Source organism: Pelophylax lessonae (genome assembly GCF_965119305.1).
Source record: "Pelophylax lessonae genome assembly, chromosome: 5".
Lineage (NCBI taxonomy): Eukaryota > Metazoa > Chordata > Amphibia > Anura > Ranidae > Pelophylax > Pelophylax lessonae.
Genome location: NC_138772.1, coordinates 157,226,120 through 157,241,462, shown reverse-complemented (window position 1 = coordinate 157,241,462; position 15,343 = coordinate 157,226,120). Strand labels below are relative to the sequence as shown.

The window sequence follows — 15,343 nt, the reverse complement described above, 5'->3', positions numbered from 1 at the left end:
TCCTTTACTGAGTCTGCAGATGCACAAACAACTGACTTCTGTTTCTTGGAAGCCCTCGCCACATCTTCCAGTCTGCTGCATGACACAATTTCCGTTTAGTAATTTTCACTTTTAAAGGCTGCATTCCCAAGCTACTAAATATGCTAGGCCCACATTGACATCACTGGGTAACATTAGCTGAATTTATATACTAGAAATGGATTTATCTGAATATGCTATACTGTGCTACTTTTACATAAAGTGAAGATTTGCTTGCGCAAATAGATCTTTGGTAAAGAATTTATCTATAAATTTACGATTCCATCAATAAGTCAATGTTAAGCTTTATTATTGATGAAGAAGAAGTAAACCAGTTTGGGAAATCTGTCTTGGGTAGTTTGGGCATCACGTATATGCTTCTCGATTGGACTGTTTGACGAGAGAGTTTAGAGAGAGATCTGGAGGGATACCGTTATACACTCTTTTCCACATACGAGCTGATTTTATTGGAAGTTTGTAAGTGCAATCCTTTTTATTTATTAAACGAGTTCATACTTCTAACGCTATGGAATTGTCTTTCTGCTTTTCCACACATATCCATTTTGCCGGACGAGTTTAGGTGGTGACATCGAGTGCATAGTTTTGGGGAGACCATTATTTTCCCTGTGCTGCATTTTACCACCTATAACTTAGTGTTCAAATTTGTCCAGTAAGCAGTCTGTGTTCACACTACGGGTGTGGAGTTGGACTGTCCCTTTCCATGCTACTTTCTTTTACACCTCCTATCAATGGGATCCTGGATTAAGAACTGGAATTTTTTTCTCATATGGACATTCATTTTATTTGTTTTGTATTAACAATCCTATACTTTTATCATAAATTTTATAGCACTGCACTATTGAATTATGATACAAAAAAAAAAAAAAAAAAAGACCACGTCAAAAATTGCCATAAGGGGAAGGTATTAAAGACTCCAAGATCAGAATTCCATAGTATAAATTCCATAGTATAACATATCATATAGCATATCTGAATGCCCTGAATAGCAAGGCATAATTAAAGTCTCTTTGAACACTCCCCCCCCCCCCCCCCCCGCATCCACCTATATTTGCCTTCACACTGTCAGGGCTGCTGCAAAGTACAGTGCCTTGCAAAAGTATTCGGCCCCCTTGAACTTTTCGACCTTTTGCCACATTTCAGGCTTCAAACATAAAGATATAAAACTGTAATTTTTTGTGAAGAATCAACAAGTGGGACACAATCATGAAGTGGAACAAAATTTATTGGATATTTCAAACTTTGTTAACAAATAAAAAAACTGAAAAATTGGGCATGCAAAATTATTCAGCCCCTTTACTTTCAGTGCAGCAAACTCTCTCCAGAAGTTCAGTGAGGATCTCTGAATGATCCAATGTTGACCTAAATGACTAATGATGATAAATAGAATCCACCTGTGTGTAATCAAGTCTCTGTATAAATGCACCTGCACTGTGATAGTCTCAGAGTTTCGTTTAAAGTGCAGAGAGCATCATGAAGAACAAGGAACACACCAGGCAGGTCCGAGATACTGTTGTGGAGAAGTTTAAAGCCGGATTTGGATACAAAAAGATTTCCCAAGCTTTAAACATCCCAAGGAGCACTGTGTAAGCGATAATATTGAAATGGAAGGAGTATCAGACCACTGCAAATCTACGAAGACCTGGCCGTCCCTCTAAACTTTCAGCTCATACAAGGAGAGAACTGATAAGAGATGCAGCCAAGAGGCCCATGATCACTCTGTATGAACTGCATGTATGAACTCTGTATGATCTACAGCTGAGGTGGGAGACTCTGTCCATAGGACAACAATCAGTTGTATACTGCACAAATCTGGCCTTTATGGAAGAGTGGCAAGAAGAAAGCCATTTCTTAAAGATATCCATAAAAAGTGTAGTTTAAAGTTTGCCACAAGCCACCTGGGAGACACACCAAACATGTGGAAGAAGGTGCTCTGGTCAGATGAGACCAAAATCAAACTTTTTGGCAACAATGCAAAATGTTATGTTTGGCGTAAAAGCAACATAGCTCATCACCCTGAACACACCATCCCCACTGTCAAACATGGTAGTGGCAGCATCATGGTTTGGGCCTGCTTTTCTTCAGCAGGGACAGGGAAGATGGTTAGAATTGATGGGAAGATGGATGGAGCCAAATACAGGACCATTCTGGAAGAAAACCTGATGGAGTCTGCAAAAGACCTGAGACTGGGACAGAGATTTGTCTTCCAACAAGACAATGATCCAAAACATAAAGCAAAATCTACAATGGAATGGTTCACATATAAACATATCTAGGTGTTAGAATGGCCAAGTCAAAGTCCAGACCTGAATCTAATCGAGAATCTGTGGAAAGAACTGAAAACTGCTGTTCACAAACGCTCTCCATTCAACCTCACTGAGCTCGAGCTGTTTTGCAAGGAGAAATGGGCAAAAATTTCAGTCTCTCGATGTGCAAAACTGATAGAGACATACATCAAGCGACTTACAGCTGTAATCGCAGCAAAAGGTGGCGCTACAAAGTATTAACTTAAGGGGGCTGAATAATTTTGCACGCCCAATTTTTCAGTTTTTTATTTGTTAAAAAAGTTTGAAATATCCAATAAATTTCGTTCCACTTCATGATTGTGTCCCACTTGTTGTTGACTCTTGACAAAAAATTACAGTTTTATATCTTTATGTTTGAAGCCTGAAATGTGGCAAAAGGTTGAAAAGTTCAAGGGGGCTGAATACTTTCGCAATGCACTGTATCTGGTGCTTCAGAATATGAAGGAGCTTATGACTTCCTCTCATGATGCAGTGCTTGGGCCTGAGTGACCAGTTGACAGGTCCAAGCACCTATAACGTAATGGAAGGGGGTGACCACATCCACCCTGTATACGATCTGACATGGAGCTTGAACAGTTAGCACTGCAGATGTACAAATGGAGGGAAGCAAAGATAAGGTTGAGTACAACTGGGTCATATGATGGGCTTTCATTGAAATCTTTTGCAACAAATGATGGGTGTGGAAGGGGGGTGAGTCACTTTGAATAGAAACTAAGATCAGCAAAGTTCTTTCCCTCTTAAGTTATATTGGTTTTAGGATAATTTCTTTGCAACAGAATGAAGGGTGTTTTCAGTTAGCAAAAGAAACAGCAAGCAGCGCTAGCTTGTAATCTTAACCTCAATACATCATTTAAAAATTATATAAGAATGTTATAAATTTTCATATGTTCAATCATACCTTAGATCTATCCTAAAAGAAAAGAAAAAAAAAACAAAACCTTTTTTTGGTGTAAAAAAAAAAAAAAAAAATACAAGCGCATGAATAGCAATCAAAAAAAAAAAAAAAACACTGTGAAAAAAAAATCACTATAAAAATTATATGTGTATGTCAAATACTACAATACACTAATATCATAGCTTAAAGTGCAAATACTACCAACATAAATAATGCAATAATTGCAAAAAAAATGTGCAAAATTACTAAGAAGAGTGCAACGTCCAGTGTTTGAGAAAAAAGTGCACTTGCAACAGAATAGTCCACTCAAAAAATAATCCACAAGTGATCCAGGGAAAAGTTTTTAAAAGAATCCAATGCAAGTGGATATAGAAGTAATCTTAGAGTGTGTTTGAAATACCAAATGTGACACCCGGTGTGATCCGTCACCATCCACACTATAATGACTCGCCAGAAATTATGGCTGGTCAGATTATAAATCAGCTGCTGTGCTTTTCCAAAGGGTAAATCTCCAAGGTATTGGCTCCCACTATTATCTCTTGCATGCAGACTCTCATGTAGGTCATGGCTACACATAAAAGCGAAAACAGAAGTGGAGGAAGGCTTCCTTGGCATAACGCTTTTAAAAGGCTTTATTAAAAGAATTTAAAAAACACTCAAATAAGTATCTCCCCGACGCTAAGGTGTAAAAGCTTTCTTGTATTGCCAATCGTCACGTAAAGCACAGACCATTATCCTCACAAAGCCAAATGAGTGTAAGGCACATAACATGAACCAGAAGGGGACTCCAACTGTAGCCTCCATTTGCAGTTCTAGATGGGTACAAACGACACCCAATGCATAGCTGACATGGCCCCTGTGCACAGTTAATAAAGACACGAATTGATGTTTGGTAAGGAGGAAGGCTGGCTTACACTGAACCCTGACCTCAGCCATAGTGAACACCTTTTGGAAAATTTGGAACGGCAATTTTTGAGCCGTGTCTTCTCATCCAGTATCAGTATTTGTACCCGTATAGCCAAAAGAGCACTTGTGAGGTCAAATTCCCATACACGGTACAAAATCGTGTGGTAAGGCCCTCCCAGAAAAGTAGAGGCTAGTATTGCCATAAAGAGGAGCCAACTTGGATATCCAAAAAAATGCATACAAGTGTGATTGTTAGGTGGTGACAAATTGCAAAATCTGGTGCAGCTCTGCATAGAAACCAATCCGCTTCCATTTATTTTATTTATTTTTTGTCAAAGCATAATTAAAGAATCCTGAAATTAGAAGCTAATTGGCTACCATGCACAGCTGCACCAGATTTTGCACTCTCCATTTTTAGTAAATCAACCCCATAGTCTAAACCTTCCCTTCTGTATTTTTATTTTTGTTTAAAGAAAAAAACTTGTGGTTGGAGTTCCAAATTAACCTGCACAATTCACGAACATAAAACCAATTCAGTCATTTGACTCCAATCTTTTGAACTAGATTGAGACGCTGGACCTGCAATAGTTATAGAGTCCAATAGTTATAGAGTCTTCATTCATGTAGCAAGCATCAGATTTATGTTTGGCATACATAAGAAATGTGATCTGGAGCATAACTCGTGGGTTGGAGCACAGTTACATCTGTCTGCATTCTTGATGTAGGGTTTTCATTGGTAGATTGGGAATTGAATTTTTTACCGTATCAGGAGAGTAAGCATGTAACTGATTACGTAATACATTCTAGTGGAGAAGAGTGAGCTAATTTTGTCAGGTAGTCAGTGTTTTAGCAGTGGTTTAAAGTTCACCTGTCAGGAGAGCAATACCGAGACTGGCATGCTCCTGAAAAATGCTAATTGCTTATTTATGCAGTGCTTTTTACCAGTGGGGCCAGGAGATCCATCATTGTCTAGAGCAGAGGTTCATAACTGGGGGTAGCCATACACCTCAGGCATATGGAACCAAATTATGGTGGTATGGGGCTCAAGCATTAAATAGTTGGAAGGAAGGGGTGAAATGTGATACTCTGCATTATCCCGAACCTGAAATTAAAGGGATTGTAAACAATCACCTTGTAAAAAAGCCCATTCAGTTTAAAGTGAAACAAAAGGCAAAACATTTTATGTATAGATATAAAAAAAAACATTATAAATACCATTTCTCTAACGTTCATTGACCCACATCTCCATATTCTTTACCATAGGGTTATGCTGCCCTCTACAGGAGTAGGACTAGGCAAACCACACAAAAGCTTGGCTACGCCCTGTGGGCCATCCTCACCTCAGCTGGCATAATCCCCCTCTCTGCTTAGAGATACTCAGTTTTTTTTGTTTGCCTAGTTTAGGAGTAGGACCTAGTCTCCCTGCCAGGCCCTAGGTCCTGGCATTTTTGTCTATTGTTTTTGCTGTTTGTTTTTGAATTCCTTCCTAGTTTTTTCCAAGGGGCTGGACTATTGAAGTTCCAGTAGTCACCTCAGCCCTGCCAGCAGACTGTAACTCCCCGCTCGGTTGGCTACGACTGGCTTTGGTACCTGCGGACACGCTGTCCCCCTGTCACCCTCAGTGGACCTGCTATGCGCCCTCCTCTGCGGGCCTTCTTGTAAGGGCGCCTGCAGAGGACCCCCTTGCGGAGTCCTGACAGTGGCCCCCCCTTGCGGGCCTCAGTCAGTGCCTCCTGTGGGGGGCTTGAGTCGCCGACCCACTGTGAGGGGTAAGGATGGCGTTGGCTTAGCAAATGCGCCCCCTGCCTTTCCTGTCTCATCTGATCCAGCTTCTGGTTAGGTTGTTGCAGATAAGACCACCCTACGGGGTCTGAATCCACGTTTCCCTGACCTGTCAGACAGTGAGGATGATTCCTCCATGGCTGCTGCGCCATACAAAAAGGCGCTGGTTGCACTGATTGCGTCAGTACAGGAGCCATTTATGGTGGAGGATGCAATCGAGGCTGCTGTGGACATATCTGTTCCATTTGTCACCCACAAACTGTCCCGTGCAGTTATGGTGTTCTCTTATTCAGCTCTTTTTGGCAATTGTGTCTATAGCTGCTGGGTGTGTCTTAATATGATCCTTGATGGTCCCAATACTCTTTGCTGTCCGGTATCCCTTTGAGGAGTCTTATGAGGAAGTGGACGGTCCCACCGGCGGTGGGTTCCCCTATTTCCAGGTTGACCAAAGCAACCATGTTTCCAGTGGTAGAATCCCCGGCTTTTAGGAATCCGGCTGACAGGTGAGCAGAATCTCTAAGGCCCGTTACATGTTTACTTTGGCTAGTGCCTTATTGCGGCTTTGTTCATTTAGATGAAAGACTGCACTCCGACTTGAAATAATAGGTCATTTATTGATCAAAAATGAACAGACAATATTCAGAGACCGGAGATGTGAATAGGGTAATGCGTTTCACGAAATGGCGAATAGGGTAATGCGTTTCACGAAATGGCATTCGCTTATTCATAACCTGGTTATGAATAAGCGAATGCCATTTTGTGAAACGCGTTAACCATCTCATGTCTCTGAATATTTGTCTGTTCATTTTTGATCAATAAATCGCCTATTATTTAAAGTTGGAGTGCAGTCTTTTATCGTTTAATGAACATTGTTGCCGGAGTTACGGATCTGACGTGCACCCGACTGCTGATTATCTGATCACATACACTGGAGTGGCTTCCCTTTGTGTGATTTTTGCCTTATTGCGGCCTGTTTTGGCCTCCGCTCCAGTATCTCAGACACGGACAATGTGGGCGACAAATTTTTGTCTGGCCAGTTTCCCATTCCTATGGCAAACTGACGGGTTGATTGGTCCAAGGTCTGCATTTTTTTTGTGATGCATCTTTGGATGCGCTTCCAGTGAGTCTCTAAGCTATCTTTCTCGGCAGTGTTGCTTAAGTGTATTTTGTGGCTGAAGTGTTGGTCTGCGGCTCAAACCTTCAAGAAGGCCCTGACTAAATTGCCTTTTCAAGGCGAGCGCCTGTTTGGGGCTACCCTGGATGACATCATTAGGAGTCTGACGGGGGGTGGAAGCACCTTCTTTCCAGTCTAGGATGAAGAAGGTGCCTCGCCGACAGCGTGGGTCTTCCTTTTCAGCCCACAAGATGTTTTTTCGTCCCTCAGGGACTTCAAGAAAAGGTTCTAAGCCCCTCAAAGCCTCTTCGGTAGGTTTCTAGTGGTCTTGGTCTAGCGATCAGAAAATAGGCTTCTCCAGATCTGCTGACAAGGCCTCTTCGGCATGAATGTTTTTGTTGTTAAAGCAGCCCCCAAGTGCATGTCACATTTGGTCACATTCAAGTTTGTGCAAGGGTTGCTGAGCAGTGTTACCCGATAGCAGCACTTTTGCCACAGCTATCTGGGAATGCTGGGTGTAGGAGACGGAGTCCTAACTAACAGCACAGAGAAGAGTGCTAGTGACAGGCAGTGTACACACAACCTGAACAATCTGCACTCCCTGCAGCTCTGAAAGCTGCCAGACAAGAAGAGGAGATCTCCAGCTCTGCCACTCAATCAAAAAGCCATGTGCTTCCTCTGCAATTTGACAATATACAGTAAAAGCTTTAACAACCCAATTAAACTTCAGACTGCCCCCCATAGGCACACTGATTTGTTAGCTTCTTATAATTGTATGTTAATAAACCTTGGGGTGGGGAGGGGGGGGGGGGGGGTTATATTGGATTAGGTATACCTGCTCTTAAAAGTATAACTAAAGGCAACACTTTTTTTTTTTTCTTTACTTTTGGATAGGGTGAAATGGGGATTAGGACATGTCAGGTTTTTATTGCTGTCGGTGTTCCTGGTAGAGGAATCCACTCTCTTCTGTAACCATAGCAAGAATAGAAGGCAAATTGTCCAATGTTTTTTTTTTTTTTTTTTTTTGAGTTTTGGTGACAGCCAAAGATTCCCCCGCTTTTAGAGGGATTTCTTCTTCTTTTTGCATCTTGTTTTAGCTATGGGGCAGGAAGTGAGGGAAAATCTCCCAATGGGCCACAGATGGCGGAAAAATGATAGGGCTTTTAATCCTCCCGTACTTTAGTCAAAATGAAAGTTTCCCCTTTTTAGTTCTACTTGGCTAACTGACTGCTCATTCATTTGACAGCCCAATTATGTTATTCTAGCAAGGTGAAGGTACCCCTTAGTTTTAGAAGGAAGTGTTGGACTTGGACCCCCTTATTTTTTAGCTGTTTGTGTTTCTGTTGAGAAGGTTTACGCTCTCTTTGAGGTTCAGTTACGTACACAAATCGGAACATTGCTGCCCTCCTTGGGATTTTTATTGAAGCATTAAAATGACATCACAGGTATGACAGAAACAAAAAAAGTAACGCGTTTTGTGCTAAAGTCAGCGCTTACTCAAACCTCCTAAGGTTTAACCAGCTCAGAACCACCCACTGCATATATACTGCGGCAGGGCGGCCTGGCTGCACGAAATCACGTACATGTACGTGATTTTGTGCAGGTGATGTAGGGGGCGCGCGCCTGCAGCCGGAGTGCCACTTCTGCTATGATTGGACACAGCGGGAGCCAATCAGCGGGTCCGGCAGCCGCGATGGCTGCTTGGTCCCGCCGATCGTTCGGCGGAATGGCAGAAGGATGGTCTGCTTATGTCATTTATACAGGAACAGTGCATTTTTTATTTTTTTTTAAGCACTGGTCACTGTATTGGTGTCACTAGTCCCCAAAAAGTGTCACTTCGTGTCAGATTTGTTTGCCGCAATGTTGCAGACCCGCTAAAAATTGCTGATCGCTGCCATTACTAGTAAAAATAATAAAAAGTCCATAACTATGGGATACATTTTGTAGACGCTATAACCTTTGTGCAAACCATTCAATATACACTTAAGATTTTTTTTTTTTTTTACCAAAAATATGTAGTAGAATACATATTAGCCTAAATTGATGAAAAAATAGATGTTTTAAAACATTTTTATTGAGTTTGTATTATAACAAAGTAAAAAATATTTTTTTTTCTTCAAAATTGAGGTCATTCTTTTTTGTTTATAGCGCAAAAAGAAAAACGCATAGGTGATCAAGTACCACCAAAAGAAAGCTCTATCCGTGGGGGAAAAGAAGACCTCAATTGTATTTGGGTACATTGTTGCACGATCACACAATTGTCAGTTAAAGCAACGCAGTGCCGTATCGCAAAAAATGGCCAGGTCAGGGGGGGGGGGGGAGTAGGGAAGTAGCGGAGCTGAAGTCGTTAAGAGGGTGCTGACTTTACCACAAAAGGCGTTACCTTATGTTCCGGTCATTTTAATGCTTCAATATGGATACCAAGGAGTGCAGCAATATTCCAGATGTGTTCATGTTGCTGAATCTCAGACGAGCTGTGCAGCACCCTGGGTTCACAATATGTGAGTCGGTCACTCACCTAGAGCTGCATTACTATGGTTTATTCTTCTTGTCCTGTTGACCATTGTTTCTATCTCTGATTCCTGACAGTGTTTTCAGGGATTTTTCTCAAACGTTTTTACTGTGCCCAAGCCAAAAATGGCATCCGCCCCATACTGGATCCTAAAGCCATTCATGTGTGTTGTGTTCATGCCCAGAAGTTCTGGATACAGTCCCAGAGATTGGTCATTGCCCTTCTCTACCAGGGAGATTTACTGGCCTTGGTGGACATTTTCACATACTCATTTTTCCTGCAATTTGTGGCCTTCCTATTTTTGTCCTCTCTTCTGCTCCTCAGGGGTTCACCAAGGTCGTGGCTTCTCTGTCGTCATAGGATATTCCTGTCATAATGTGTTACATGATCTTCAGGAACGAGCTGTCGTTGATGGCTCTGGAGAACAATACGCAAGTCACGTTGCAAATTCTGCAGAACCTGATAGGATTCAAATTAAAATAAAATAATAATTAACAGCCTGAAATGCCTGGGATTGGTCCTGGGTACCCTTTTGCAGAGAAACAAAGTGAGGGGATGAATGCCTTGATTACTGATATTCTATGATCCTGGGCATTTGTTCCTAAATGTGTGTACCATGCTGTACAACATTTTGCCCTCCCAGCCACAGGGTATTTTAGCATACCTTGATGGGCATGGCTGCTGCGCCTGTGCCTCCTAGGTCCACTAAAACACTGGGATTACATGCACAGGGGCAAGACACCCTCATATGGAAGGGACCTTAAGGCCCCTTTCACAATATCCGTCCGTCGGACGGATTCCGTTTTTCTCAGCGGGGGATCGAGTCGCCGATCCCCCGCTGAGCAGCAGGAGGACAGCTGTGTCTCCGCGCTGTGTGCGGAGACACAGCTGTCAGTTCCCCATGCATCTCTATGGGGGAAATCGGATGGGAACGGACCGTCGGTCCGTTCTCATCCGATCTGCTGAACGAATGGAAAATAGGGTTTCCATCCGTCCAGATTTGACGGATTGGATCGGGTGTCAGCGGACATGTCTCCACTGCCATCCGATGCCCCATAGGGATGCATGGGGGGACCGTTCAGATCCGCCATAAAAACAGACAGGCGGCTCTGAAAGGTTCGTCTGTGTGAAAGGGGCCTAAGTGTAAATTTATTGCATCTGTTCATGTCAGCAGCTCCCTATTTTAAAATATGTCATGTGTTTTAAATTCAACTGCAGTTTATTCCGTGACAGATGGGTGTGTTTCCTAATTGCTTGAGGAAGTTTACTCCAGACCTAAATCAATATTTCAGAGAACAAAGCCCATTAATTCATGACTAAACACTGACTAGTGCCCTAGTGCAGGGAAGTCCTTATTGCAAAAATTAGATACACTCCCATTTTCTAAATACAGTCCACATAGCTTTAAGCTGTCATTGTTATTAGTGGCTTGTATAGCCTCACTGTATATAAATTTTCTTAGCTCTGACTTATCACTTGCAACACGCATGACGTTTCCTGCCCTCCTAGACATTTCTACGTTTTAATCTACTTAGGAAATTTCCTTTTGGTGAACACCCTTGTTTCAATTTTCCTATAATTGTTTTCTTGATTTAGAAAATATGCGCTTTTTTTTTTTTTTTTTTTTTACTGTATGTATTGATTGATGATAGTTTTATATTTGTTAAACTGTATTTCGGTTTAAAATGTACACTTAGTGTTCATGAATGAGTTTATTATCACCTAATCCAACCAATTCTGGCACATCAGTCAGAATCCTGTGATCTCTGCTGACACTGCCTGAGTAACTAATATCGGAGAAAGAATAACAGTCCACTGTTAGGCCTAGTTCACACTGGTGCGACATGTGCCCGGACTTTGAGAGCACATGTTGCATGAACTTTTGACTCCATGACTTTTAGAAAGGTTCCTGCACTACTTTGGTCCAACTTGGGTGCGACTTCAGCCCATAGAATATAATGAAAGTCATATCCAAGTTGGATCACAGTCTTAACTGATCCAAAATGGGACAAGCGAGGTGTGCTCAGAAGTCAAATTTCTCAGAGAACCCCCTGCTCCTGTAGCGCCTCCTGTTGTGTGTTGTGGTGTGTGCAATGTTCGCAATGCAAATTTTATTTAAAAAAAAAAAAAAAAAATGGCATGGGGTCCCCCCTAAAATCCATATCAGGCCCTTGGGGTCTCTCTCTCTGACTTCACCCGGAGACCCGACCCCTTGTGGCGTCACCACCCTGGGCATAATGGGTCTGTGACGTCAACTGATGGCTACGCACTATAGTTATATAACTGTCAGACACAGAAGCTGCCAGAACCGCTGGAGCCTTTTTGGGGGGAGACACGTTTTTTTTTTTTTTAAACCGTTCGGCGGCTGCGGCCATCATGTTGGAGCATTATTAATTTATAATAAACGACTAGTCAAAAACTGCCTCCTGTGGTGTTTTTTTTTTTTTTAACCACACTTTTAAACTGCACTTTTTTGGGGGGTGAATAGGGACGTTTTACCCCATACTCATTCACATGCGTGGGGGGCAGGATCTGGGTCTGGGTCCCACAACTACTGCCCAAGGTTGAGGGAAAGGCCCCCTTCCTGCCCCAAAGCACCCCCTCATGTTGAGCTCATGTGACCTGGTATGGTTCAGATGGCGGGCGCACTTATTCATCCCACCCCCAACCCCCTCCCCCCCCCCCTTTTCCTGACCTGCCCATCTGCTTGCTCAGATAAAGGGTCTGGTATAGATTTGGGGGGGGGGGGGTTAGCCCTCAAAATTTATACACGACCCAAAGGTATCATTTTGATTGGTCAAAGGACAAGTCAAACTCCTCTCAAAGTCAGAGCCAGTTCATTAAAGTCACAGGGCTGCTCCTTTGTCCCCACTAACAATTGCAAAATCAAATGAATGTACTTAAAAACAAAAAATCGCCACCAAAATTTTACTAGTGTGTGGCAAGCTTGAGATTTTTGCTCTTGACAGATAGGTAATTACTAACTGGTTGCTGGTTAGCTTACAGGTTTTATTCAGTTCCATGTGCCTGCACTTTGCATGCACTTTAAATGCACTCAGACTTCATACTAAGTGCTGGTGGAATATTATTTTTATTTTTATGAATGGAGCAGTTTTACATGTGCCAGCCTGAGCTGCATTTTTAAAATTTTTGCATTTGCGTTTGTCTAAGTGAAAGGAAATCACTTTGATATTTTAACCGACTGCATCAACACTAATTTTGTGCTCTTTTGATTTGTGGAGATAACTTCTTTTTCTGGCTTTGAACTTTCACTTGATGTATTCATAGAAATAAAGAGAAAAAAAAGTCGTCAATGTGCGTGCCGAATACAGATTGATGTATTTAGACCTGAAACCAATGTATTCTCGATTCAGGTATCTAACAATGTGCACATGTAGGTGACCGTGTTTAATTTTTTTTTTTTTTTTTTACTTTAATACTTTATTATTCCCAGTTTTTTTTGTTTTTTGTTTTTATTATTCCTGTGTGTTGTGGGTTTTTTTTTTTTCTTTCTTAATTTTAGTACAGGTGCCAGTGATTGACCTGTAAAGGTCATTACCGCTCTACAGCATTGAATAACAAGGTGATGTTTTTTTGCAATAATTATAGGTGGTGTAACCTAATACTTTTTCTTTTTTTTCTCGTTTGCTTTTAGGTCACAGAGCTGTTTATATCGGTGTACATGTACCCCATGGCAGACAGAGTCGGAGAAGGCACAGACATCGGGGCCACAGACATCATCGAAAAAGAAAAGAAAAAGAAAATGACAAAGATGACGGCCGGGAATCTCCAAATTATGGTACGTGTGTAAGTTTGTGTGGCAGACTGGTTTGATATGTCATCTGCTTGCTGTATTGGTACACGTTAGTGCCATTAAACCATTGCAGTCCTGGGAAGTGGACTAGCTCTCCATGTAAAATATCACAATGTTGGGTTTAGACATATGCCGGTTTTCGGTAATTCGATATATCGCGGTATTGCATAGCCACGGTATTGTTATTGTGGCATTTTTAAAATACAGAGTTTCTCTGTTCCTGGGTCTGACTTGTGAATTGATACATTTCAGTGAGCTGGATGACTCATTCACTCACACAGCTAACGCCTTTCAGCATTAAGGCTCCGTTCACATGTAGGCGTTTTGGGGCGTTTTTGGGGAGTTTTTCTGCTCTAGGATCAGCTCTCAAAACGCCCAACAAGACAAATCCTATTCATTTCAATGGCCCCTGTTCACATCTGAGCGTTTTGTTGCTGTTAGCAAAACGCCCAACGCTCAAAAAATTACATGAGCTTCTTTTTGGGCAGATTACAGGCGTTTTCCATTGGTCTCTATTCAATCTAAAAACCCCTGCACAAAAAACGCCTGTAAAACGCCTGCAAAAACGCTCATAAAACGCCTGAAAAAATGCCTAAAAAACGCCTGTAATTAGCAACGCCAAGATGTGAACGTAGCCTTAGTCTCCTAACTATAAACAAAAATGATTACATTGTATCTTTTCCTTCCCTCTGCCAGGGAGAAAGGAAGTTTAACCTCTTAAAGACTGGACCTTTTTCTGACACTTGTTGCTTGCAAGTTAAAATCAGTTTTTTTTTTGCAAGAAAAGTACTTAGAACCCCCAAACATTTTATATATTTTTTTAGCAGAGACCCTACAGAAAAAAATGGCGATTGTTGTATATTTTATGTCACACTGTATTTGCGCAGCAGTCTTTCAAACGCAATTAATAGACTTTAATGAATAATAAAAAAAAAAAAGGTAACAGTAAAGTTATCCCAATTTGTTTTTTTGTTACACAGAGAATCGTGATCTTTATTCCAAGCTAAAAAATCGTGATTCTCATTTTGGCCAGAATTGTGCAGCTCTAATATATATATATATATATATATATATATATATATATACACACACACACACACACACGCATAGCAGCCCACATTACATTATTATATAGCCATCAAGCAGTGTCTGGCCTACCTGGTGATGACTGGTCCTGGCGCTCTGATCCGATGGCCTGGTCTTTAAAGGGGCAAATCAAGATAAAAACCGGTCCTCCTGCAGGTTTAACCAATTAATGACTTTACTATTGCTTTAGGCCTGGTTCACATGTATGCGGGTTGGGGGCCCACATTTGCACAGGCATAGCAGCCCATTGATGTGAATGGGCTTGAGCTGCTATGCCTGCGTTTTCAGCTGAAAAAAGGTGCATGCAGAATTTAAAAAAATGCAGTGGCCATGAAATCCATCCTTCTTTTGCACCATGCGACTTACCTGCCGTTGCTGCACACGCAAACTGTTTTTAAATGCCGTGCCCACGTATACAAAAAATACAGAAAGCTTGCCAGAGCAGGAACTGCAGGTTAGTCGCATGGTGCAAAAGCAGGATGGATTTCAAGGCCACTGAATTTTAAAAAAATGCTGCATGCACCTTTTTTCTGCGGAAAATGAGGCACACAGACACAGATATCAGATACACAGCTCTAGCAAATAGGCCGGGCCTCCTCATCCAATGCCACACGGTTTAGAGGCTTATGCGTTTCGGGAGAAAATCCCCCTTCCTCAGAGCTTAAAAACTTAACTGGGAATTGTAAAATCTTGCAGTGACCCTATAGTAACTCAAAAACAGGTCTGCGCTACTAGTAAAAAATCTATATACATCCACAGTGCTAAATAGAACTCCCAAAAACAATATTATCATGTATCCTATATTACAGTGATGAAATTAATCCTACAAAAGTGTCCATATATTAATCAAAAGTTCCAGGGGAAAATAAATATAAAAGTGCTGCTTTACAAG

The 15,343-nt window shown here is 41.6% G+C and overlaps 1 protein-coding gene across 5 annotated transcripts in view; it reads left to right on the top strand.

Annotated features, from left to right (window-relative positions):
* SLC4A7 (solute carrier family 4 member 7) overlaps window positions 1–15,343 on the top strand; it is a 211,769-nt gene that overhangs the window by 102,611 nt on the left and 93,815 nt on the right. For all 5 annotated transcript variants that reach the window (XM_082258590.1, XM_082258589.1, XM_082258592.1 and 2 more), the window contains exon 3: window positions 13,207–13,350. In XM_082258590.1, coding sequence (XP_082114716.1) covers window positions 13,207–13,350 — 144 coding nt within the window. The remainder of the gene's footprint in view (window positions 1–13,206; window positions 13,351–15,343) is intronic.